The following is a 27,856-nucleotide window of genomic DNA, read 5'->3' on the forward strand; positions in this document are numbered from 1 at the left end:
GGGAGGGGGCAGCACAGTGCAGGAGGCGGGGCAGCAGGCGTGATGATGGCTCAGGGAGGCTGCCGGAAGATCGTTTTTATGTGGTCTTTTGACTATGGCCAGACTCCGCCGGCCCAGCCGGCCCCGCCGGGCCCGCCGGCCGAGGTGAGGGGAGGCCTCGGCAGCGCCCAGAAAAGCCCACGGGGTTTTTCTTCTCCAGCCAACGGTCGTTCTGACGCGCTGAGTAGTGGTATCTGGGGGAAGGGTATGGTGCCCGGCACCACAGATAGCAGCCTTTCCCCTAAGTGACTCCCAGGGTGCAGTTTGGGAGAGGCTGCTGATAGCCTGTGCCCCCTGGCTGGGATCGGTGCAGCTCCTGCACACAGACCTGTGTGTACACCCATGGGGCACCCATGGGCTCCCCGGCTGGCCTCGTGGGGAGCTCATGGCACCCTTGGCTTCCTCAGTGCCACTGCAGAGCTCAGGTCACCTTTGGGCATCACACTCCTGTGGACAGCCAGGTTACCAAAGCTGGCCACTATGTTACCAACTCCACAGTGCAAAGGGCAGGGCTGGAGTAAGCACCATGAAAACACAGCTGGATGCCCATGAAAGCCTGGTTCCCATCTCTAGGTAAAGAAGTAGAAACAGCAGTAATACCCAGAAGCAGGCCTGCTGCCCATAGGCAGGCTCTGTGTTTCGGCTCACTGCACTCCCTTGGTCATTGGTGCTTCCCCTAGGACTGTGGGTGGAGCTGCTGAAGGCCACAGGCTCAATCCCTGTTTATATATCTCAGCATCGTGTTTTGGGGTCATTTGCAGATAACACGGGAAAGGTAGGCTGAGAGATAAGCAGTTTTGTGAGCATTCCCTGTCTTCCAGCCTCCCATGCCTTCCTATCAAAAGCAGAGGCTTCTGATCAAGGGTGGAAGAGTTGTGAACGATGACCAATCTGTGGAGGCTGATGTGTATGTGGAAGAAGGAGTGGTGCAGGAAGTGGGACCAAACCTAAACCCCAGGCCTCCCAGTGGCCTCACCGTGCTGGATGCGACCAACAAGCTGGTGATCCCTGGGGGCATTGATACGCACACGCACTTGCAGTTCCCTTTCATGGGCACCACGTCAAAAGATGACTTCTATACAGGAACAAAGGTGGGTGTGTGCGACCATGTCTCTGTGCATATGCAGTTCTTTGCATGCATCTGGGCTTTCTCAGAAAGAAACGTGCCTGTTGATTATGTGATATTAATGCTAATGGAGAGAAGATAGAATTCCTTGAAGTAAAGGCAATTGTGCTGTTTCTTTGTTCAGCCACTGTAATCGGCAGTCAGCATACCCAAAGATGCATTGCACCAGCGTGTTATTTGGGTTCCTTCAAAGGCTTTGCTGGCTGCCAGTGGCAAGTGTTAAGAATGGTCATTTACCCTGGCTGTCTCCATGCCGAGTACAACTCCCCTTGGAATATGGGCTTCATGCTTCTCAGAGCAAAGGTTAACTAAAGCAACAGGGCAACTCCTCCAGTATGCTGGGAGCACTTCTGTGGCAACCTGATCTTTCTCCTCTGTTAGCATGGAGGAATGCAAGTTTTTCATGTCATCCACTTCTGTCCCTAAGGTCTCGGTGAAAGTTCAAATACCAGTTCAAATACAGTTTCTTAAAAATACCTATTTTCTCCCATTTATTGTACATTGAGTTCTTTCAGATTTTCACATATAGGTTATTAGTAGTAGCAGTGCATCATTTCAATGGAGTAAAATACTCATACAGAGCTCCCTGAAATTTGCAGCTTACGTGCTTTGCTGTACAGGTTGAAATCCTTTGCCCACAGAAGAGATGACATTGCCCTGTGAAGTGGCTGGTCTGTTAGGCAGCACTCTCAGAGAGCCTGTTACATCCTGTCTGTGAGGGATGGCTTAACTGTGGTTTGCTAAAAAGGGGAAAGGACTGATGTTTTCTAACGTGAAAATACTAGTTTTCCTCTTTAAGCTGTTAAGAGCACTTTAAGGTTTGCAGTCCTGCAAAAGAACAGACAGTTTATTAATAATTAATTGCACAAGAAGCAGTGGACACAGGAGCTCCAAAAGCTGCATACAGAGAACAGGATGTCCAAATAGCACAGATTTCATACACAGAACAGGATGTCCAGTCAGTGGCTCTGGTGGCCAGCAGGAGGCTTTAGCTTCAGTCCGGTGATCAGATGTCATAAAATTGGATATTGTCGACCTTCTTCACCCAGGTCAAAGTGTGGGAAGTGTTTGCAGCTGTTTACCCAGGATTATCATCTAACATGCATCTTGCCAGGAGAATCATGGAGGCAAATTTGTTCCAGCTGCTGTAATAATAAGCTAAGATTTATCCATTCAGCTGAATAAATGAGGGCCTGATACTACAGATACCAAAAAAGTGTCACCCTCTGAACTTTTTTCTTTGCAAAAGATGCTGACATATTAGCAGTTTTAATTCTGATTGCCTAAATGAAGGCAGTGATTTGAAATGCACAGAACACAACAACCTATTACCAAAAAAATTCTTTACCTGTGTGGGGACAAGCCAGATATTTTTTCTTAATTGAAAGAAATAAAGAAGGATCTGTGAGCCTTACTAAGGCAGAGTCAAACATGTGTCACTGTAGAAGAAATGGGTTAATTTAGAAATGGAGTAATATAGCATGAACTCTGTTTATTTTGACTTGAATAGTTTGTAGCTGTTATGCAGAGGGATGTTGTTCAGAGCAAGAGAGAGAATTTCTCTGGCTAATTTGTAAGATATCAGAAATTACAGCAAATAATTTACCTTATTTGCAATTTCTAGTAGTCTAGAATTTGCTTTCTGGCAGTGACTACTGATTCTTAGTTAAAATGCACTTTGATTCTTCATAACATATATAAAATGCTTATTTAATAGGAGATGACTTACCTATATATCTATAGATATCTAAACAAAATGGTATGGTATTTATTCCATTGTGTCTCTATTCCTTGATGCTTTTTTGTTACACAGGCTTGTTTTTCCAACCAAATAGACTCTGAGGATGCATATATCAAGTTGACTATGGTCTAATGTTGCTCATCTTTCTCTGTGAACCCATCCACTGCACATGGAATCAGAGAACACAGGAGACATTGTGCATTATTTTGCTCACTGATCACTAAATATTATTTCTTTGTTTTCAGGCTGCTGTAGCAGGAGGCACCACTATGATCATTGACTTTGCCATTCCTCAGAAAGGCTGCTCCCTTATTGAAGCTTTTGATACATGGAAAAGCTGGGCAGACCCTAAGGTTTGCTGTGATTATGCACTGCATGTGGCTGTTACCTGGTGGAGCGACGAGGTACACACTACAGGCATTTTTCAGTTCCATGAATTTGTACCACACCTGCTTGGAATTAGTCCTCAGGTGGAAAATGAATGTTACTATGTTTTTGTATGTACAAACTAGAATAGTCCACACCTTTATAAAATGTATGTATTTGGGAGGGAAAAAAAATGTCTGCAGAGAAAGTTGTTCACACAGAGGGTGGTGATGCTCTGGAACAGGCTGCCCAGGGAGGTTGTGGAGGCTGGATGTGGCTCTTGGCAGCCTGGTCTGGTGGCTGGCGACCCTTCACATAGCAGGGGGTTGATACCAGATGATAATTATGATCTTTTTCAACCCAGGTCATACTATGATTCTGTGATATGATTCTGCAGATAACCTACATGCTTGGATAATATTGGATGCATTTAATAGAAAGGGAAGCAGGCTGTGCAAAGCTGAGATCAGCCAGACCAGAGCTGCTTGCATAAATTCGGCCTTTTCGGTCTGAGTACTCAGTAATGTGTGTTCCTTTTAAATCTTGGGGTAGGGATTGTAGTGGTGTATTAATAAGGACATATATGAAAAAATATGGTGATTAGCTTTATTTTGGAAGGAAGAATATTGATCTTGAGTAACTGAAGATTTATCACCTTAAAGCAAAGCAGAGATGGAGCCAAGAATTTCTAAAACATGAGATTACCTAGAAAACCTTTCTGGAGTGTAAGTATGGAAGGATCATCATTGTGTAAAAAATTGCTGATTGCCTGAAAGCTTCACCAAGGAAATAAACATTTCAGATGCTTGACATCTATCTGAACATGACACGTGTTATATTAGACCACTTTGGATCCATACAGAATTTTCATCAGTACCTACTAATTAAATTTCATTTTAAAATATGAAGTAAGAGTGCTTCCTCTAATTTTTATCTTTCAGAAGGCATAAACCGTGCCCTTACAATCATAGAATCATAGAATCACCAAGGTTGGAAAAGACCTAAAAGATCATCCAGTCCAACCATTCACCTATTACCAATAGCTCTCACTAAATCATGTCCCTCAACACAACATCCAGTCTTTCCTTGAACACCCCCAGTGTCAGTGACTCCACCACCTCCATGGGCAGTCCATTCCAGTGCCTGAACACACCACCCTTTTTGAGAAGTAATACTTCCTAATGTCCAGCTTGAATCTCCCCTGCCGTAGCTTGAAACCATTCCCTCTGGTCTTTAGGATTTAAAGTCTTGATTAAAGTTATACATTCTTCAAAGTTCCTTCCTTTACTGGTAAAAATTAGTGGAAAAGAAAATAAATGCAAAAGGAACGTTAGCTTTTTTCTTCCATATTTGTGCCAGAATAGGTCTTGTGTCAGACATTTATTTGTCTGATAGTTCCAGCTAAAGATAATGCTCCAACACAGAAATCTTCCTTTGATTTTTTTATTAATCTTTCTGTTTTCCTGAGAAGCTCTGAGCAGATTACTAGAAATAAGATGAAATATAACGTTTTAATTTTTCAAAAGAAGCCTATGGAAACTGTAATAACATGATATATATATGCATAAAGTACTGTCGCCATCATTTTACTGGGAAGGGAGTGCTCAAATTCCAGACGTTGGTGACCCTTTACATAGCAAGGGGGTTGAAAGTAGCTGATCTTTATGGTCCTTTTTAACCAAGGCCATTCTGTGATTCGGTGATTCTAAACTAGTTAATGGATAAGTATTACAAGTTGAATGCATAGATTTTGGTATTAGAGTGTTTTCAACATACGGTTTTCGGTGGAATAAAATTCAACTTTGTCTTAAAATAAATAAATAAATAAATCCCTTCTAATATCTGCACTGCAGTGGGACTGGTTTGTGTACTCTGAGAAGCAATTTCATGCAAGAGTAATAGTAATCAGCCTTTACGTAACTTGGGCTGTTTGAACTGAACGTATTTTAGATGGGTGAGTAAAGCCTGGTTGCTGCTTCATACCAATTTCTTTGTAGAAAGTTAACAGGTAAAATTTTATATTGCTGTTTAGTGAGAATTGCTAGCTCTCTTTCAGGTGAAGGAAGAAATGAAAACTCTTGTTGATGTCAAAGGTGTCAATTCCTTCAAGATGTTTATGGCCTATAAAGATTTATACATGCTTAGTGATGAGGAATTATATTCAGCTTTTTCCTACTGTAAGGAGCTTGGAACAATCGCTCAAGTTCATGCAGAAAATGGGGAGCTAATTGCACAGGTAGGCATTTGACATTTTGTCCATCAAAGTCAGGAATATAACTTGTCCTGTTATGTAAGCACTTCAGAGAAAGGCATTTTTTCCTCGTATTTAAATTCCAAAGAACTGAAGACTGAGATCTCAAAGGATGTTTATGGTGGGCATATATATTTTAACCCAGAATACTGGGTTTCATACAGATAGGAAGCAAATGATTCCATTACAATTGGAGTTATACTTGCCATGTAACACATGTAATTGCAATGTATTCTTGGCTGATAAAGAAAGCATCAGTCAAAGCCTTCCATGAGCCCAATTGAAGGGGAAGCTTTTGGTCAAATATTTGCATGTCAGGTATATGATGCCTGACCTTATGTAGCACAGTAATACATTATCCGAGAAAGAAAGCACTGCTCCTTTACAAACTTACTGCAGTAGCTGGTTTAGGATCCACTTGGCAGGCTGCATGTTCATAATACCGCGGTTTCACTTCAACTGACTCTTAAATGTTTTTATGTCCAGAATGCAAAGAAGTTGCTGGCAATGGGGATAACTGGTCCTGAGGGTCATGCTTTGTCACATAGTGAAGACGTGGAAGCTGAAGCTACGCATAGAGCAATTGCCATAGCAAATACTGTAAACTGCCCCCTTTTTGTAGTCCACGTGATGAGTAAGTCTTCAGCAAGGATGATAACCAATGCACGAAATGAAGGTAAAAGTCCTATTTATTTTATATTTGGCTGTAGCATTGAAGGAAGTGTCATTAGTGTCTTAGTCTGCAGGGCTGCCTTAACTCTAAAAGCATGGATGAACTCCTTGGAATGGGATGTTTTAACTGTGTGTGTGGAGCTAAGCACTGTGGAAGGACAGGTAATGAAGTTGAGACTTTCTCCTGTAGGAGAGCTTTAGGATGAGGTGTAGCAGATTTAAGCTGCACCAAGAGAGGTTCAGGTTGGATACTGGTAAAAAAATTATCCTCAGAAAGAGTGGTAAGACATTAGAACAGGCTGCCCAGGGCAATGGTAGAGTCACTGAGTCATCAGACCTGGAGCATTTTCAAGAAAAGTGTAGATGCAGCACTTAGGGACATGGTTTAGTGGACATGGTGGTGATGGATTGAGGATTGGACTAGATATCTTAGAGGGTTTTCCCAACTTCATGATTCTAGTGTTCTATACTCCTCAAGCCCATACCAGCCATTAGGTGAAAAATTGTGCAACAGTGACAATGCCATGTTTGTACAGACAGTGCCATTACATGCTGAGAACATGTATTTACTGGGCGCTTAGAAGTCAGGGTGGTACTGTCAGTGTCCAAAAGTCTGAATTCCCTCCAGAGAAGGGTTTCTTAGTCCATGCACTATGAGCTTCATAGACAATTCTGGCCAGCCAGTGTAGTCTGATGCTCTTGGACATCTGTTGGGCAGACTAAAAGCTGCCTGCAGGTTGTAGGGATTAGGTTGTTTCATGTGTTCTTTTGTAAGTGCCTGTGGAAGCACAGCACTGTGGGGACATTATGTCAGTAGAAGGGGTAAGACCGAAGCCCATGATTAGAAATGCCTGAATTCTTATGGGTTATCTGTCCTTGTTATCTTTTCACCACACCTAATGTGAAATGCATACAGATCTGTTTTCTCATTTCTTGACTTCTGACATTACACTAGTGGCACATATTATTAATACCAAAAGGCAGAGTTTGAGATCTTGGACAAAAATACTACCAAAATCATCCTGACATCAGTGTGCTAAAGTAGATTGGAGTGTTTATGTGGAATATGTATTGAGTATGACTTCTAGTAAGACTTTCCTATAATTGAGTTTTACAAGAGAATCTACCAACATATTTTTAGTAGCACATTTTTTTCTACTATGCTATATTAAATTTCTCCACTAGATGACAGTGCTGCTGGTGATGTGAATTCTATCCATCAGTGTACTGTTATTTGTACATTCATAAGCATAGGCATAACACTGACATTCATGTCAAAGTTAACTATAAGAAGCTGTAACAGTTAAAATACCCAGATTAAAGACAAAACACTGGCTGTGAACGCAAAAGACCTAAGAGAAGAGGTGTTGTTTGTAACACACTAATCAAGTACAAAATACAGTGGTGTTAGTAAATAGTGTAAAATATTGTCTGACATATGTCGTAAGAATAGGCTGCAGTGCCAGTATGATAAATGGCTTTATTGCAGTATGCTGCTTCAGTGTGTAAAAAGGATGAATTGGTATTACTTATGTTTATTGTTGTGCAGATTGCATTTTGTAGCTTCCTCTGTTCATAATTATCAAAATTCTTGTCTTTATGCATCACAATATAAAACATCTTCTCATAATTAATTTTTGCCTTCACTGAAGTGCATGTCTTAGGAAAAAGGAATCTAGCATTGATAAAGAAGTTACTGAAGAGCTCTAATGTACCACAAAGATCAATGTAATAGCTACAGGTTTTAGAGACACTGATCTGTGTAAATACTGGCAGTTAGAAATCTACTGTTGTTAATTTCAGTATGTAGTATTTTTCATTCCTCAACTAAAAGTGATACTGGAGAATAATGACATCCTTTGCTGTTCCATCACACACCTGAAAAAGGCTGTTTTTTGAAACACACAGTCTGCTTACTATTTTTATTGAATGCAGGAAAACATAACAAGAGGAAGGACCTGATTTATTACTATATTACTCAATTTTATGTCTATAGACAAAAGCCAGTTGGGCTAAAAGAGCTGTAATGTGGAATTCCCTTGCTATTTGGGTTTTGTTTTAGCAAAATCTTTGCGTTATTGCACCCATCAGTCTGACTACTCATGGTCCAAATGAAATGCAAGAAATTGCACAGTCAGCTGAGTGTCCAGATACAGTCTGCTGAAGCTGCAGTGTTAATACTCAAAAGTCACTTGCAGAAATTGAGTGAGACTCCTTCTGTCTCATGGTAACAAGGAGAGATGTTCAAATTCTGACTGCAGTGTAAATGGTGGTGAGTTTGAAGATGTAATTTCATTTGAATATCATGGAAATAATTAATGTAAGAAATTATTTATGCAAGCTGAACTACATTCCTTTTCTACTGTTATAACTTTTGTTATTTATAGCTGTGACCTAATGTTGTATAGTTCAGGTTTACTTTGCATGGAAGCTTCTTTATCTAGTTCAGATGCAGTTAGGAGAGATCACAGACACAGACACACACACCTTTCCACCAATTTTGCTGTAAAAAGTCCAGCAGGTTAATACAGAATATATTGTTATAGAATCATAGTATCATTTGGGTTGGAAGGGGCTCTTAAATGTCATCTTGTTCAACTTTCCTGCAGTGAACAGGGATCAGTGTTGGGACCAGTGTTAACATCTTTGTAGGCAACATGGACAGTGGGATTGAGTCAGCAAGCTTGGAGGCAACACCAAGCTGAGTGGTGCAATTGACATGCTAGAGGGAAGGGATGCCATCCAGAGGGACATGAACAGGCTTGAGAGGTTGGCCCATGCCAGCCTTGAGAAGTTCAACAAGGCCAAGTGCAAGGTCCTGCACCTGGGTCGGGGCAATTCCAAGCACAGATACAGACTGGGCAGAGAATGGCTTGAGAGCGTCCCTGAGGAGAAAGATTTGGAGGTGTGAGTTGATGAGAGATTCAGCATGTGCTGTCAGTGTGCACTTGCATCTCAGAAGGCCGACTGTATCCTAGGTTGCATCAAGAGATGTGTGATGAGGAGGTCAAGGGAGGTGATTCTACCTCTTTACTCTGCTCTTGTGAGACCCCACCTGGAGCACAGTGTCCAGTTCTGGAGCCCCCAGCATAAGGACATGGAGTTGTTGGAGCAGATCAAGAGGAGGGCCCACTGCTCAAGCCTGTCTAGGTCTCTGTGGATGGCATCCCATCCCTCGAGCACATTAACTACACCACACAGCTTGCTGTCAGCCACACATTTGCTGAGGGTACATCCAGTCCCATTGTTCATATCGTTGTTGAAGATATTAAAGAGCACTGATCCCAGTACTGACCCCTGGGGGACACTGCTTTTCACAGATCCCCACCCAAATAGCTATTGGCCACCACTCTCTGGTTATGATCTCATAACCAGTTCCTCATTCATCCATATCTTTCCAATTTGGAGAGAAGGAAGCTACGGGGGATCACATCAAAGGCCTTGCTGAAGTCCAGATAGATTACATCTGTGGTTCTTCTCTTGTCCACCTACGCAGTTACACCATCAGAAAAAGCAACATAGTTGGTCAGGCAGAACCTGCACTTGGTGAAACCATGCTGGTTATCTCATATCACATCACTCTTTTCCATACGCCTTATCATAGCTTCCAGAAGGATCTGCTCCATGATCATCCCTGGCACCGAGATAAGACTGACAGGTCAATAGTTCCCTGAGCCATTCTTTCTATGCATCTTGTACCTATTAAAAATGTACACGACATTGCCTTTTTTCCAGTCACCGGGGACTTCACCTGACCACCATGACTTATCAAATATCATTGAGAGTGTCTTGAGAACTGCATCAGCCAACTCCCTGTGGATTCTGGGGTGCATCTCATCAAGACCCGTAGGCTTACCTCTGGGTTCCTCAAGTGGTTGCAAACCTGATCTTTGCTTACAGCAGGCGAACTGATTCTCTACTTAGAGCAGAACTGGTTCCTTCAGTTCTCACTATTTAAATCATCTGTTCGAGGAAGGCATGTAGACCAGTGAAGACTGATGAAAAATGGCTGTTGAATATCTCATCCTTCTCCTTGTCCATTGTAATTAGCTAAGTGGGTGTGGAACACCTTCCTTCTGATTGATGTACCTAGAGAAGCCTTTCTTATCCTTCTTTGTGCCTTTTGCCAAGTCCAGATCCAGTTGCACCTTAGCCTTCCTGACTCTGCTTCCACTGCCTGTGCATTTTCTTCTTGATTTCCAGATTGACCAGTAGGTCCCAGTTCAGCCACACTGGTCTCTTGCCTTCCTTTCCTGACTTCCTACACCTCAGCATGGAGACCTAATGAAAGTGTCCTTAAAGATGTGCCAGCTCTGCTCTGCTCCCTTATCCTTCAGGACAAATTTCCAGGTGTTTTGTTGAATAACTCTTTGAAGAGCTTGAAGTTGGCTTTCCTAAAATTAAGATTCCTAATTTTACTCTTTCTTTGCCTGTCTGATATCCATCAAGAGCGTAAACACCATTGCTGTATCGTCCTGCATTGTGTACACATGCAGCCTTTTTCAGTGTGCATCTAAGCTGTGGCTCCCTGTCCTCAAACTCCTCAAACACTGTTCAGAATTGCCCAAGCAAAAGCCAACATCTCCCTTACTCCTGCTGCAGCTCTGAATTAGGAAAATACAAATCCAACGCAAGCCTCCTCATTCACTGGGTGTCCATACTGCATAAGTGGACAGCCTCACATTCAGTGCTTTTGATTTTGAAAATAAGATTTTTAAAATCAACTGCTTAAATGGTGATTTTTAGTCCAAAAAACTTGCGGCGGTGTAGATAATTGGAACTGGAAGCTCCAAGCCGAGGCATCACAATGTCAGTTCAACATGTCAGAGCATGATGAGTTAGATACAGCAAATTGATAATGCTCACAAGAAGTATCTAGGTCAGAGTTGTGCTACTGTAGTCTTGGAATAAATGTACAGTATGGCAATGCCAGAGCAGGTCTTGGAAGCCTTGTAGAAGTAGCTGTAGAACTGTAGGATTTAATACAGACTTCAAAAATGGTATGTGACTTTTTTGCAAGTCTAGCAAGAAATGGCACTATTGAGCAGCCCGTGAGTGGGTGCATGAGGTCTCAGATTGCTCTGATGTTTTGAAGACCATAATGGTTAGCAGCATTATCTGCTTTGCCCACAAAACAGCAACATGGCTGGATCAGCTCCTGAAGGAGGAAAACATCTTGTTTCAGCTCCCATCTTCTTCTAATGAGTTTCAAGCCCATCTTTCCTAGGAGGAAAAAATACTTAAAATATATTAGCTCTATCCAAAGGCTAACAGCTGGTTTAGATTGGGGTCCTCATAGGAGAAACCTAGAATACTATGGCACACACAAATAAAGTTCGGAAAATAACTTACAAAATGAATGTATTTATGGTTTTTAATTTGGAAATGTTTTTATATTATTTTCAAAATTTATACCTGGTGCTCTGTTGTTCTTCCTGGTCAGCATGCCTGCTTTTATAGCCTGAAAGTTAAAAATAACACCTTGCAAGGTCTGTTTGCTGCATATATTAAATTACATTGTTACACAGTCAATAATTTCAGAGCATCAAGCAGAAAGAAATATATGGATCTTGAACATAATTAATGCAACCCAGGATTGTGTTCCTTTTGAAATCTCAATCAAATGCCTAGAAAACAGTGTGTAAAACCCATTATAATATATCTGTCAACAATTTAATTAAAAAGCTTTCCAAAGCAATGTTCTTATGAGAAAATATATTGGGAAATCACCAGCGGAATACTCAGAAAAGAGATGCTGTGTTATAGCTTAGTTAATCTTAGTTTATTATGTTCTTCCACGTATCGATGTTTAATTTTAAATATTCATTCAAATTCAAATATATTACCACCAGAAATTTCTGAAACAGGGGAAATACAAGACATTCCTTTTTATGTAACTTGATGATGATACTATTGCTTTATGTGCTTTTAGGAAAGGTGGTTTATGGGGAGCCTATTGCTGCTGGTCTTGGCATTGATGGTACCAACTACTGGAATGAAGACTGGGCTCATGCAGCAGCACATGTGATGTCACCTCCACTGAGTCCAGATCCTTCTACTCCGGATTTCCTCATGAACTTACTGGCCAAGTAAGCAGATGAACAAACACTGACAGCTGTTGCACAAATACTGAGCAAATTCTGTCTGATTCCCTGGAGATCTTCTAAGTACAGAATTATCAGGAAGGCGAAATGGAAGGTGAAACAGTAGATGAAAAAAAACCACCATTTTTGTTACAGAAATTAGAAACTGCTCAAATTTTGTTTCTTGGAACTGTTGTGGCCTTCTGCCTCTGTCCTCACTTGATTTTAGTCAATAAGCCTTGCAATGCTAGTACTACAGCAAAAAGTACAACATGAGGACAGGAAGGCTGTACGTTGGTGGGAAATTTGTGAAAAAATGTCATAATTAGAGGTTCTGGGCTTTGATATCAACTCTTTTTTTCTTTTTCACTTGAAATTCGGATGCTACATGAAAACTAAGCCCACTGTTTTCTGAAAGTAGAAATATATATTCCACTTCATGACATCTGCTTCAGAAGGAATTAGGAACCGAAGTATTGCCTAGAGAGGTGGTAGATGCCCTATACCCAAAGACATTCAGGGTCAGGCTGGATGGGGCTCCAAGCAGCCTGATCTAGCTGTAGATGTCTCTGTTCATTGCAGGGGACTAGATGAGCTTTGAAGGTCCCTTCCAACTCAGATGCTTCTATGATTCTTCAGTTACTGGCAGTTAACAAAATGAGGCTGATGGCTGTGCAAATCTGGGGTAACTTAGAGGGAACAACATCGAGCTTTGTCAAGGGAGTTTTAGGGTGAGGATTAGGATAAGATTCTTCACCAAGATGGTTGTCTGGCACTGGAAGAGGCCCTCCGCAACAGAAGTCGTGGCACCAAACCTTCCAGAGTTCAAGAAGCATTTGGACAATGCTGTTAGACATCGGGTTTGAATTTTGAACGAACCTGGGGGGAACCAGAGGTTGGGCTTGATGATCCTTGTGAGTCTCTTCCAACTCAGGATGCTCTATGATTCATGGAATATGTGGAATAACAGTCCAAAATTGTTCTAAGTGGGGATGGAATCAAGTCCCTTGCTCTGGGCAAAATAAGCCAGTACTGCATTTGTGGAACACATATGGCATATGCAAATAACTATAAGTAAGAGTGGTTGTTTTGGTCCTTGATATTATCTGAGGGCTTTCTGAAGAGAAACTGGCAGATACTCTTGGAAGATGGGGTTAAAGACAGGCTGACAGAATGTTTTCAGTTTTTCTTTGCAGGAAGGATGGTTGGATGTGGCTGCCCAGCCTTGCAATAGATTTTCCTATGCAGCACTATCTGACACATTCTCCAATTCATAATTAACTTTGTTTCTCCATAGTGATGACCTGTCTGTGGTGGGGACTGACAACTGCACTTTTGACACATGCCAGAAAGCTCTGGGAAAGGACGATTTCACCAAAATCCCTAATGGACTGAATGGAGTGGAAGACAGGATGTCAGTAGTGTGGGAAAAAGGAGTTGTAAGTAAATCAAGGTGTCTGAACATGGAAGTAATTGGTGTTTCCAACAAAACACACTGTCTCAGTATAAATAGCTTCTCGGATTTATCAAGTATATTTATCATAGGATATAACTCACAATTTTCAGTGAAGAAGACTCCTGTGAGATGTTATGTCTCCCAAGGAAACTGCTCAGCAGAACTACAGATTCAGAAGCCAGCTAAGAAATTTGACTCCCGTTGACTCTGAACTATGACCATATCTTTAAATTTGTCTTTTTTTCCCTTCTGTTATGAGGAAAACTGATGCAAAGTCATCATATTTGGTGAAAGTGCCTTTTTAGATGTGCATCAGAGACAAATAGTTATTTTTATATATTTTAAACACATCAGTAAATTGATGTGATGCTGTGATTTTGGTAGAGATCAGCCTTTTCATCGACACTAATATTTTTTACATTCCTTCTTTAAAAAGCAATGAGTTTACTCTTGTGTACTTTCCTTCAGTACAGTGGAAAAATGGATGAAAACAGATTTGTAGCTGTTACCAGCACAAATGCAGCAAAGATCTTTAACCTTTACCCAAAGAAGGGAAGAATTGCTGTGGGTTCTGATGCAGACATCGTAATTTGGGATCCTGAAGCTACAAGGTATGTAGGGGAGGTTGTTTCCTTCCATCCAGCTCCTCTGCAGGAAAAAATACCTCAATCCATTTGTGTAGCAATAAACCTTTGGGGAGAGTGTGGCATCTTTCCAATTGTACTTCATGTGAATTATTTACAGGTTATTTATTTGACTCGTACGGTGTGTATACAAGCAGAGATCCTTGATCTCTAGATGGCCTTAAAAAAGCACCCAAATTGCTGACCAAGCACAAAAATAACAAGATCCATACATTATACTATCAGGGCATGGTATCCTAACAGTAAAAATAACCACTTTAGGATCTTAGAGTAATTGTTAAGTGCATGACTATGTTTAGCTCCCTTCCACTACAAAAAGCAGGGAGGGAAGCCTGTTTTCCTGCAGAGTGACCCATCACAAGCTTGTGTTTTGAGCTTACAGCTATTTCAAACACATTCAGAGGTGGTTAGGATCATTAGTATGGGGTCCTGACCTGATAATGTCTCCTTGTCTCCTTCCTAGCTAGCAGCGCAAATACAGTGGTAAAACCATATGTGAGCCTAGTTCTGAAGCTCAAACTATATGTGCTTATACTTTTATTTATAGAATTTTCTGACTTTGTGCCCAGTAAGTCTGCATAAGTAGAACTTATCATAGCAGCAACAGAATCACAAAAGGTATGACAATCTCTTGCCCTGCATAACCTGATGCCATGGTACATTTATGCTTCAAAAGACATTCACTCACACCACACCATTCACCATCATTCATGTCTTCAGATCTATTCACACCAAAAGCCAGATCCATGATCAGGTCACTGTAAGTATCTCAAGAATCTCTTGAGATTCACTTGGCTCTTACATCCACCCTGGTATAAGAGCAGTCTAAACTGCAGGAAAATGGTTTGAGAGCAAGCTGTCAGACACAGCTCACCTTTGGGAGTTGTTAATATCAGCTGAGATGCCTTTGGGCTGTGTGAGTGCATTTCTACTGTCTGACCTCCAATCAGGTCACCTTAAATCTGCAGGCATTAAGCAGTTGAGTACAAAGTCTGACCACAGTCAGCCATGCATATACCAGCAGCTGATCAGGAGGTAGGCCAGGCTGGTGCTTTGGTGTCAGGCTTTGCTTCAGTAAGCAGCATGAGCATACACTGACACTTGAGTTGAGACAGCATAATAGCAGCATGGCCAGCTTTCACCAAGAGTGTTTCGTGCACCTAAAACTTGAACTGTTTTAACCCAGAAATTGCAATAGATTTTCAGCCTTTGTTTAAACAAACAAACAAACAAACAGAAACAGAGTTGAAGACTTCTTTGATTGTAAAGCAGTAAAGCAAAGTCTGGAAACATAAGTAGATAAATCTAAGGTTCCGAAACCATATGGAGGTAAAAAGCCCTAACCCTAGATTCACCTTACATATACACTATTTTCTTGACTTATCTTCTGGTTTTTGAATTTCAGGCATTTCTGTATACTCATGAGTAGCAAAACCATACAGAGTGACAGGAAAAAGCAATCTGTTTTTCAGGCTGCGAAGCTTGAGGACATGAAACTGGCTATTCAGAAGTCCCACAAAAAGCTGTAAATACCAGCAGAAGTTTCAAGAGTGTCAGTCTTAATCAACACAGAGTCCTGCCCTGTGCTGGGTCAGAGAGATTTTGCTGCTGGGTATTGAATAGTTCATGTGCATTATGCCCTCTGGCATGTTGAGCAAGCACATTTTGGATCCTAACAATGAGCTTTTTTAGGGCAGTGGAGTTATAAACTCTGATTTAAAAAAAAAGAGAAAAAAAAAATTAAAAAAACCGAAAACCTTGAAGGTTTCTTTTTAGAGCTCACTTCTGCTCTGCCTGGGGACAAATGAGACTAAAAGTAGAGTTAAGACATTGTTCTCAAGGTGCTTTGTCAGCTCCTAAAATGATTTATCTTTAGCCTCCCAGATGTCCCTTCTGCCTCCCTTCACTGTCCTGATAGTTCTCTTATAACTTTTGCCCATTGCAGCTTTGAAGGTACAGTTTTTCTTTAAATAGTTTTTCAGAAATTAAACTGCATTTTCTTACTGAGCAAGCTGATTTTAAGTTGAATCAACGGTTTTGTTTTTATTCATCCTCCTGATCTGTACATTTCCCATTGTTTATCCCTTTGGCTTTGCTGAGAACAAGCCACTGTGCAAGTACAATCGTGTGAACTCTATGACTAAGTATAAATAAATCTAGTGCTCGTCTATTCATTTCACTATAAATCCTGAAGAGGGCACAAACAGCCAAGCAGAAAAAAAAGGATCTAGCTAACGGACTTAAACCATTTGAGATATTACACAACCTGCAGTCTCATATGCTTTTGTTGCATCTGGATATTACTTTTTGATTTCATAATAGGCTTGTTCCTCTTTCTTACAGACTCCTTCCTGTTTTGATGATAACTGTGTTTCACATTTGTAGACCTAAATCTTTTAAGATATGAAAATGTTATTTTGCAGTTCTGGCTTGATGCTGTATTGCTGTAGCCATAAAATTCTGGCTGATAGTAGTTCAGATAGTTAGGCAATTGCTGAAGCATTGCTTTGAATAACCGGTGTGGTGTTACCACAGTATGGCAGAGGATTCTGAAGTCATTTTGTAGGAGTGAAGCTCTTCAGAATGTTAAGTCTTAAATTCCTGCAAAATCAGCTGCTTTTCACCTTCCACATCATTGCACAATAGCAAGATGATGGGTACTATCTGGGCATCCAGGACATTCCTTTTCTAGGTTGCAAAAGCCTGGTGAATTCAGTATGACAGCTTTGCAAGCTAGAAGGAGTTGCAATTTGAGGTTCTACATCCAGCACTCTGCTGCTTTTGCTGAGGCTTTATTTACAGGGATCATACACTGACTGCAATTTCTGCAGGATTTCTGCAGAAAATGTAGGAACAATTATCAGATTTGTTGGTATATTTCAAGGTTTTCAAATACTGGTTTTAGTGGGTCAACATGAAAGCAAACGGAATTGGAAAGAAACACTTGAAGTACAAGATCATTAGAAACTGCATTAGAAAAGATGGGTTGTGAGCTCTGCAAGGTTAGGTCTATTTCTTAGCTTTCTTATACTTGTGTCATCTTTAGAACAAATTCTGAAGGGACCAAGTGGTTTATTGCAGCTATGTACTACCAAACATCAGTCACCTTGTGGCTATCAGTGCCCTCAGCATCCCAAGTACACGCGCACATTTTCTCTGTGAGAACTGCTGGATAAACCTGACAGCAAGCCAGTGTCCTCTGTAGCTGGTACCTTTGCTATTTGGAAGCAAGAAATATAAAATCTCTAAGGCTTATGTCAGAAGTGCTCAGCAATGAGTCTAAATACTGAGTACCCAATTCAGACTGGCAAAAGTTGAGAATCCCCTCTAAGGGTGTTACTAAATCTTGGAAGAGATATTCAGCTCCTGGGTGCTAGTAGGGCTCAATAAACTAACTGCAGCCTGTCAGAGCATTGCAGATAAATCCTGGGTCAGGCCCTGCAGGCAAGATCAGAACAAAATTTGAAAACATCCATAGGTAGAAAAAAATCTTGTATGGGATTTAACTAAGTCCAGTTAAATTATTAAGCCACTTTGTTATAACAGCATGCTGTCTGGGAAGCTTTCCTCACCATTGATTTCCCACTTAGCCAGTACAGCCTAAAAGTTGGGTCTCTTTTGAATGTAAAGGCAGAGAGTCATGCAGGCAGTAGTCTCTCACCTCATCCTCCTTGTCTCTGGAGTGGCCCTCTGGGATGCCCAGCATGTACCAAGGGAGCTGGGCTCAATGCCAAGCCTAGCAGTGACATCTGCAGTCCCAGATGCACAGCTGCTGGAAGGGGGTGCCCAGGATGCAGGAGTCCTGAGGTGAAGGAGGGAGGAAAAGAACTTGTTAGTTTAGTAACCTTCTACCTATGGCATAACCAGAGGTTCAGGCCCCCATTTCTAGTGTTTGTTAATGCATTTTGCAGGAAACAGTCACTGGCTGCAAATCAGCACGAAATCATAGTGGCCCAGTCAGCTGGCATTTTTCCCCCCTTGCCTCTGTTTGTGTATAGATGTGTTCATGGATAAATCTTTTTGCATTTGTTAGAATCAAAATCTGCAGCTTGTGTCTGTCTCATTTTCTGTCAGAGTTTTCAGCCTCAGAGTTAGGAGGGGACAAGTAACAACATTTAAGGACTCTATGCCAAACTACTGCCTGTAATTTTTCATGCAGTGCAAGAGGAAAAAAAAAACCAACAATGTTCATTGACGGTTAGAATAAATAATGCTGTGTCTGCCTTATTATTTTGATGAATGATCATAATATTGAATACTGAGTAAATGGATAATCTCGTCTAGACTGAATTAGGCAAAATGAAATAATGTAGCATGCCAATATGTATGCATAGGACAAGTATGTCACAGCACTTTCAATAGCTCCGTATTCTTTTGCACAAGTACAAGCCTGTGCCTGCAAGAGTGTATGCTATTTCACTAGAATCCCAGACTTCCTGTCAAAAACCTGTGATCTCCAATCTAGGGAGCATGAAGTAAGAATAAATAGGCACAAAGCTGATCAGATTATTTGCTGAAAGAGATTTTGAAGTCCACATCCTTTGAGATGCTCAAAGTCTGCCTGGGCACAGCCCTGAGCAACCTGCTGTGGCAGACCCTGCCCAGTGCATGAAGAAGGATGATCTCTGGAGATGCTTGTCAACTGCAGCGACTCTGTGGTTCTATGAACTGTAACAAAATACACCTCTATGAGAGAGCAAGATGTATGTTTCCGTAGTAACTTGCTGTCTCACAAAATGTCAACTGCTCTCTTTGGTGAATTGAATCTTAGCAATGTTACCAAGAAACAAAATAATATTTCTCATTTTATCCTCTTGTAATCTTGTCGTTTTCTCTCCAGGAGTCATGCCCGGATCTTCTTTAATCATTGAATAGACTCATTTCTATTTTCCTCTCTAACATTTTCCTGCAAGCTTAATTTCTCACTACTATTTCCCTCCTGCCCATCACACAGTTTGACAATTTCCACTTGGAGTGATTGATAGGAGCAGACTGATGGTATTGCTGACAAATTTGTTGCTTACTGTAATCAGAAAAATCATTTGGTTGTTGTTCTCTGCCCATCTTAAAATGGTGTATCCTAGGAGATAAGAATGCATAAAAGATACTGTCCCTCAGATATGCCACCATGACAAAGAGCTCCTAATCACTTACTTCCTATCCCTTCTAGCAATTCTGTTTTATCCACAAATCCTCTCACTTCCTACAACTACTCAAAGACTGTTTATTTAGGCATATTTGTAAGCATCTTGGGATGTAACTTAGAATTTTAAGTGTTGCCTGCACTGTATGTGCAGTCATAACAATTACTTAATACAAAATGGGTTGTCAGCTTTTTAATCCACGTAGATCTGTCCTTTTTCTGTTTACTTCTTTCCTTTTCTTTGTAGTAAAACTGTCTCTTTGAGAAAGTCCTTTTTACTTATCTTTATAAATGAACGGTGCCTCAGGACAGCACAGGAAGGTGAAGCAGAAATAGATTTTTGACTAGATTTTCGGAAATGAAGTTAACACTGTGGCAAAAGTGAAGGTAGCTGAAGTAATGTGAAGGAGCAAGTTGCAGAGCCTGATATTAGCCTCAGCAAACTGGAGTTTCTCACCTGCCCTCAGCTCTGAAAAGTGTAAAGATATTTCATTGTAATCTCTGAGAGAAGTTGCTTATATCTCTAATACTTCCTATAACATAAGTTAGTTTTCTATAGGAGTTGTCAGCAAAGCAGTTTTCAGAAGTGGACTCAGATAATTTTAGCTTCCTTTATTAGTATGTTTTCACATAAGTAATTATAAAATCTGTGTCCCTCCACTCTGATGAGGTGTTCAACAGCTGTTCTTGCCTAGGGGCTCTTGGCTGCAGAATCCCTTTGTATTCCTGTGCCTGGAGTATTTAAAGCATGTCAGGTCTGCATCCAGTTTCCACTGAAATTATGTCATTCTGTTTCTTATGCCCCCTCTTGAAAACACATCAGTTAAAGTTTAGGTCCTAGAGCACACATCAGTCTAATGGATCCACCTTCGCTGGGCCAATGTAGCTTCATTTCCTATGGATTATGAGGTGTAGAAGTTTACCCTAATGTTATACTTGCTTCCCTTCACGTGGATGCCCTTCTTGCTTGACTGTAACTCACTTTTCAGTGTTTCAGGCTCTCATGGGGGCTTAGACATGTTTGTATTGCTCTTGGATTGTGCCTGAGTTGAAATCTATTAACTTTAGCTTTTTACAAAGCTTCAGGGCTTATGAAGTGCATAGCTTCTGGGTTGACTGCCTGTACTCTCCTGAACATCACACTACAGCTTTACAACCTTTTCACACTGAAGCATTAGTCTAATTTGACGCTCTTTTCTAAGTTTCAAACTTCCGTTTCTAGTTGATTTAGATATTGTATTCTGTGAATGGCTGTAGAGCCCTTCCTCACGTAAAACATAAATAAGTACAAGGTTACTACACACTGAATTGCCTTTGGCTATAGAAGAATTGCTTTTTGACTATAAATTGGTTGGATAGATGCACTGGATTGGAAATAAAGGACAGTCTCAGAAGTAAGTCTTCCTCTTTGATTCTTGGGAATATCATTTTTTTTTTAACTGATTGCTTGAAATCTGTTTGCAAGGTGGAGGTATCAAACCCAGCTGAAGTGAATTACATAACACTGATATAAGTAGGAAAAAGAACAGAGACTGATGTCTTTGCAATATCCTCTTCATAAAGTATATTATTTAAAATCTTGAAGTAATTAATCATTCTGATCTCTGTCTCCATTTGAGGAAAGATTATTTGCAACAAGAACCTCTGTAATTTATAGCAAGAACTAGAGAATTGTATGAAATTGATAAAAAATTGCCATTCAAATTTTTGAAGCCTAGACTCAGAATCTGCTTTCTCACACTGAATGACGCCTTGTGTCAGACATCACTTAGGATGCTGGAGGTAACCAAGACACTCTACTTCACTATGATGTCAATCTACTTTCAGATAATTAATTATTTCAGATGTTCTTGCCATTAACTGAGGAACAATAGCATTCAGTTTCAGAGCAATGACTGGAATTTCATCGAGCTTTCCAGCAGGCTGCTTGTTACTAAGATGGCTGATACAGCATTGCACAGTGTGATGCATAAGGTGTTTGAGATGTGAGCTCCAGATGCAACCATACTGTCTTTGTTTTAATTCATTGCTGCCTTCCTACCTGAAACTGTCACTTCCATTAAAAACCTAAACAATAGATGAATTTTGTTGAACTCCATAAGGGAGACTGCACTTAACCTTCAGAAATGGTAGCATGATTGAAGTCTTGTTTCAAGAAAAAAGTTATAAATTAATTCTGTACAAGTTTGTTATTGAGAGAAGCTTTGGGAAATCTATTATCTCATATTGCAAGTTTTACCTGTACAAATGGATATTTCTTTCAAATGCACTAACTTCTATTTGTTTTCTGTATTTTTATGAAGGACGTGGCTTTGAGGCGTGTTTAACTCCATGGTCCTGCTCTAGCACATTTAAACAGCTTGTTTGTTGAACTGAAGGATCTTGCTTATTTTCCTGTTCATTTGCTCAAAGTACTTTTTCAATTTTTTTTTTTATGTCTCAGCACTTGCCTTCAAATAGATAGGAGGTATGCCCAGAGAATGCTGAAGATAATTATATTATAGTAGTTCTAACTTACTGTTCTAACAAGTAGACCCATAAGTGTAATGCAATAAGCCAGAGGAAAACATTCACCAGCTCTTTGCAGGGCTGTTATAACACCCACTCATAAACTTGTTCAACAGGTATTCATGGGATTGGTGAATACAAGGGACATCTGACTTTAATTGCTTGCTCTTTCTACATGATTTTACAAGGTGATTCCTGCTCTGGAGAGTAAGAATGCAGAAGTTTAATGATGTCCAAGCTATGCTGAATAAGAAAGTTTTTTTATTCCTATGGACAGATTGGCCATAGGGAATATTTTTGTATATACAACATTTGAAAAGTCAGTTGCAACTGAGAGTTGGACGTTTTCCTAAGTAGAACAAACTTATAGTTCAGTAGAACAGGAAAGGCAAAATATGTATCTTTTTAGTATTAACTTTTACTATATATAAGTAGTCATCTAAAATATTCAATACTTGATTACCTTTGAAAATTGTTACACTTCAAGAAAGATATTTTGTTACTTTCTTACTTTTATAAATACGTTATGAATACGTTAATTAAAATTTTTAATAGTATTTTCCATATAGATTAATATTTTGGTCTGTTGACTTTTCATATAAGTTATTACTTTAAACATTATTTTGCATAAGATACCATGTCTGAGTCTAGTGCTACATGTTTACGACAGGTTTTTTCTACCATGTACTCATTATGGAAAATTCTGAATGCTCAACAAAAAACATCCCTCCTTTCAGAAATTACAGATAGCAACAAAAATATCAACTTTCTATATTAAAGAAAAAATAATAATCTTAGGGTTGGAAACAGATATTAAATATCAAAATCTTGTGACCAGCTTTAGATACAGTAGATATTAAGTAGCTTAGTAGATAAAATAGAAATAATATAAATAGTAAAGGCATTATATGCAGCCTGCATTTCCAAATACAGTGCCAACTCTAGCATTGAGTCTGACTTCTGTTTAGCCAGTTAGTATTAGAGAAATTTGCTAGAAAAATTCTGAAGAGTGTGGTCTATGCATACACAAAGCAATAATACTGTAGCTCAGAATGGTATAGTTGAGATCTAATGTTATATTTGCTTAGTGCCCTTGGAGAAAAGGTATGTAGGAGTGTGAATATTATTTGACAGCACAGAGGTATTTAGACTGTGTGTCACTGGATCAAACCAATTCACATGAGGAGTTACCAAAATTCATTTTTACCTACTAAATTTCCAGTTAAATGGCCTTTGCCTTATTTGTGAGTCTCAGTCTTTGAAACACTGCAGCCATACCTTTCAAACTTTAAATTGCAAGTCATTCCAGCTAAGAGGTCAGAGCTTTTTCTTACCTTATTGTGCATAGATATTTCCTTGATAAGGCAAAATTCAATCATGTTATCCAAATAAAATATTACAACCTGTTGGTTGTCTCGTTCTTTCTTTCTTTCTTTCTTTCTTTCTTGCTGATTTCTTTTCAGTGGAAAATTTTGTGTTTCAAGGCTGCAAAGTTCTGTCCTTTTGACTCCCTCTTTATTCTTTTGAAATGCAATTACCGTTCAATGAAATGTTAATGCTCTATTCTATTTTTACAGCTATTCCATGATGTACTCTCCAATGTCATAGCTTAATAATGCTGCTAAATCTTCCACTATCAATTTCTTACAATTTCATAATGCAAGGGTCATAGTAATTTTTGTGGTTGTTTTGTTTTTATAAACCCAGGACAATATCTGCAAAGACACATCACCAGGCCAACAACTTCAATGTGTTTGAAGGAATGGTCTGTCATGGAGTCCCCGTAGCAACAATTTCAAGAGGCAAAGTGGTTTATCACGACGGAGTTTTCGATGTCACAGCAGGACAAGGCAAATACGTCTCTCGTCCACCATTCCCTCCATATGTCTATGAACGAGTCAAGCAGCGGCAGGAGGTTAATTAAAATAATAAATCTCCGTAATGCTTTCTAGAACATGAGGCTAACTAGCTCTTGGGAACAGAGGTTTGGGGATTCAATGGCAATTTCGCTTACTAATCAAAATCCACTGAGGTGGGAGGAAATTAAACTAAGGAATCAATTTTTATTGTTCTTTATATTACAGAGAAATATCATAGATTAGTTCCTGCTCTCAGGATAGTCTATATAGCTTGTAGACAAAGTCTAGGTACTTTTAAATAAGTCCCATCTGCAGTAAAATTGGTCAAAATATTTTGCACCTGGGCAGTCTGACTACTTCCTACAATTCACCACTATTTTCACTGGAAATCACAAAGGCTTAGCATTACACTCAGGAACAAAGCTTACACAGGAGGAAGATATCAGATATTTAGAGTTAAGCCTTGTAGAATATTGAACACTTAGCTCTGTTCCAGCAAGAATATGCTAAAAAGTGAACATGTGCAAACATACAGCTGGACAAAGCTTATTGTTCAGCCTCTTGTTCTGTCTTTTTTTAAAGAAAAAAAAAAAATCAAAATAAATGCAGATTGAATTTTCAGTGCCTATTTGCCATGCAGGCATTCATGAAGAATGTTCTTGAGGCATTAGTGTTGCTCATTATGGGTAGAATTTTCTAAACACCCAGACTAATTATGATTGAAAATCTCAACCTGAATCATTAGAATTCACTGCAGGATCTGGAAGTTTTAAATTAGACCAACATCAATGTGAGATCTGACTCTTTGAAATGCTGCCAAGATAATTCTATGCATCACATCTCAGGATTGTCTTGTTGGACTGTGAAAGGCATGTGAAAATCACTGAAGTTTTCCTTAGGACATCACATTCTCCTGTGAGCTGGTGGTCTGTCCACTGGCCAATAGGTGTAATAAACTTCAGGGGATAGGCAAAGAAGCCCTTTCATGAGCATGCAGTTTTTCTCTGGAAGCTAGAAATGGTAAATAAGTGATGCATGTTTGGGTTTTCTAAGTATCCTTTGGATATGTGTCATGCACAATGTTCTGTTCGCCTGTGAGACTGTTTAATCCACTGGGCACCAAAGATGTTTGGTATTTTGTTAATGAGAACTGCTTATGATTATCGCACCTTCTTTGTTGTGCAGTGTTAGTTCCTTTAGCTTTCAGTGCAATATAAATGCCACATAACGTTAATAGAAACTAGCCACTGAAACCAGATTTGTACTGGCATTACACTAGAAAAGACTTAGGGCATTCCTTTTCTAGTAATAGGACTAAATGACAATTAAGTTCTTCCTCCAGCATAGCTGAGTATTAGTGACCCTAGATCCCGGTATCAATAGTAAAGCTTTATATCCCTTGTGAGAGGAAGATCAGTATCAAAAATAAATTAAAATTTATGAGAAATTTGGCAAACACAGAATTCTAAGACTTCAGTGAATTTTGTGGTTTCTGTTTCCCATCAAAGCTTGGGAGAAATTTCCCTTAAGGAAATTACTTAACAAGTGAATATTCTACCAGCTCAATATTCTGTGTAGTCAGGGTGGTGCATGGTAGAAAGCCACACAGGGCAGTAGTAGCTTTGTTTCCTTGATGTTCACTTAACTCTTATATGTAGTAAGAACATCACTGGGAAATGTGAACATAGTAATGAAGAACAAGCTTACATTGTGAATGGGCAATGAGTCAGCTCTTCTGGCGAGCTCTGCGTCTTCTCTCCTGAGATAAATTAGCAGAAAAAATACTAAATGTATATACAGAAACTACCAAATCCTGCAGATAGTTGATTTCTGATTGGGATTTCTTTTTCTTGATTATTTATATGCCACAATCTCTGGGATTTTTCCATTTTGAGATCTGTTTAGATTAAGGAAGGGAGAAGCATCAATAAATTGAGGTAGAACATTGTCAGTTGCTTGTTAGAAAAATGGTTTTAGAGTTGCTTTGGTAGGGTCCTAGACAGAATGAACTACCACCTGGTGAAAGCTAAGAACTGAGAAGTTTAATCTCAGAGTAAGGGACCTTTTCAAGAGAGAAGTTTGATGAAATCATTAAGTAGCATAACATACAAAGCTGGGTTATCTCAGGACTGCTATTCTCACTATGTAGAGGTAGCAATTGCAAGAAGAAAAATAATATTTTAAAGTTTGAAATGCTTTATTGCAGGTCTGCAAGCCAGTTCCTGTTAAGAGAGAACCATATGCAGGCGTGGTCTCAGCAACACCCGAATCAGAATAATAGCTGCATTCCTTAGATTTGCTTCCTTCAGGTAACTGTTTGTCTTGATTAGTGAAAACTGTTTTACTTAATTCTTCCGTGCAATTCCAAGGAAAGCACAGCTGGCCTTCTGGCATCAGACAGACTTGTCTGAAATGAGCTCTCTTGGAAGGGGAACTGTCTTGGTATCTTTGATGAAAATGAGTTGCAACTCATGTATGGAGGTCCTATTTCTCATTGGAGCCTAATTTTAAAACTTCTTATGAGAGAAGAGAATGGAGTTTGATCATGAAACTGAGGTATGAGTGTGAAGTGTCACAGAAAAGCTGAGCTCAGGTAGGACATCCCATTTCAATCACCAGGAGTACAAAGTGTAAATGTGAGGCTTACAGGAAACACAAGAGCAGCTTGAAGTGAAAAATCAAATTTTCTAATGTTCCTTTCTTACACACAATAAATGTCCATCAGTTGAGCTGTTTGGATTAAGCTGAGAAGTCTGTATTGAAAGGACAATATCTGGCTTTGTGCAGTAGAAGTGCTGCAGTCAGGGACAGCTGTGGTCTGATGGATGGCTGAGCTGCTATTAAGCTCAGTGCTGCTAACAGGATATGTAGTAACACCCAGCATCGCCTTCTCCCTCTTCACCAGTGTCCACAGTACACAGCTTGGTTACTGACATTCCCTGAACTATGTAAGCTCTGGTGCTTGGTATATCTTTTTTTTTTTTTTTTTTTTTTTTTTTTTTTGTGAGTCTATTCACTTGCTAAGCCAAACAATTAGCTTCATTTTTTCTGGGCTAGTTTTCACATGTCTTAGTGAGTTGAACTGTCTCTTAGAAGAACATAGCAAAGATCAGGGCTATGCAGCATACGGATAAGGCAGCTAGAGAGAAAAGCTAGGCAACAGCATCTCAGACTTTAACCATTTACAAGTTGCAGAAATGCTTCAGTATATAGTAAAATAACTTCAGACAGCACAGCTGGAACACGATGATGCCATACACCAATCTGGGTCAGGGGTATAGTGAATGGCAGTAAGCATGACAAAATCCAGGCTGAGTTTTTGGGCATGTATAAGTACCAACACTGAGGTAGCTACCAGTAGATGAATGTAAAGCCCCAGTCCTCACATCACATAAAATTTGTTCTTGGTGCTGATTAATAAGAGGACAGGAACAAACCCGCAGCGGTGGGAGGGCTAAATTAGTTTTTCCACATTTTATTGTATTATTATTTTAAAGTTCCCTCAGAGGGAAGCTTGTCTAGAGGATCAGTAGCAGCAAGAGAGCGCAGCATGCTATTTGTTTTCCTCTGTCATAAGGGAGAAAGCTTTTGTAATAGAGATGACTAAAGGCTAAAGCTGCAATAGAGTGAGGGAGAAATAATCTTTTTTTTTTTCCAGCTTCTAGCACTCATTCTCCATTATTGCTTTTCTGAGTGACAAATTACAAAGCAGAGATTTTCTTTTGAAAGATTACATCATACTGTCTTTTTCTTCTCTGTAGATAAAAGCAGATGAATATGACCGTGATGTCTCCACTGAAGCAGTGCACATTCAGTTCACAACCAGCTTTTCTAGAGCCAACGTGAAACAACACCAACCAATAAATATTACACTGCGCTTCCTCCATGAAAGTTGCCTTGCAGTCTCTCTTTAAAAGAAACTTTATTAGTAGAGAGTGAAAATACATTTTAGAAAATGACATAATATT

The 27,856-nt window shown here is 39.8% G+C and overlaps 1 protein-coding gene across 1 annotated transcript; it reads left to right on the forward strand.

The window, feature by feature from the left end:
- The first annotated feature begins 24 nt into the window (after positions 1 to 24).
- On the forward strand, positions 25 to 27,779 carry DPYS (dihydropyrimidinase). Its single transcript, XM_015856032.3, has 11 exons — positions 25 to 144; positions 861 to 1,130; positions 3,152 to 3,310; positions 5,329 to 5,508; positions 6,010 to 6,199; positions 12,128 to 12,284; positions 13,576 to 13,717; positions 14,203 to 14,345; positions 23,737 to 23,944; positions 26,095 to 26,197; positions 27,650 to 27,779. Exons 1-10 carry the CDS (start codon positions 43 to 45, stop codon positions 26,164 to 26,166), a joined length of 1,623 nt encoding a protein of 540 aa, XP_015711518.2. The 5' UTR covers positions 25 to 42; the 3' UTR covers positions 26,167 to 26,197; positions 27,650 to 27,779.
- The last annotated feature ends 77 nt before the right edge of the window (positions 27,780 to 27,856 follow it).

This window comes from Coturnix japonica, chromosome 2 (assembly GCF_054131305.1).
Source record: "Coturnix japonica strain WE chromosome 2, WE-NBRP24, whole genome shotgun sequence".
In the NCBI taxonomy this organism is placed as follows: Eukaryota; Metazoa; Chordata; class Aves; order Galliformes; family Phasianidae; genus Coturnix; species Coturnix japonica.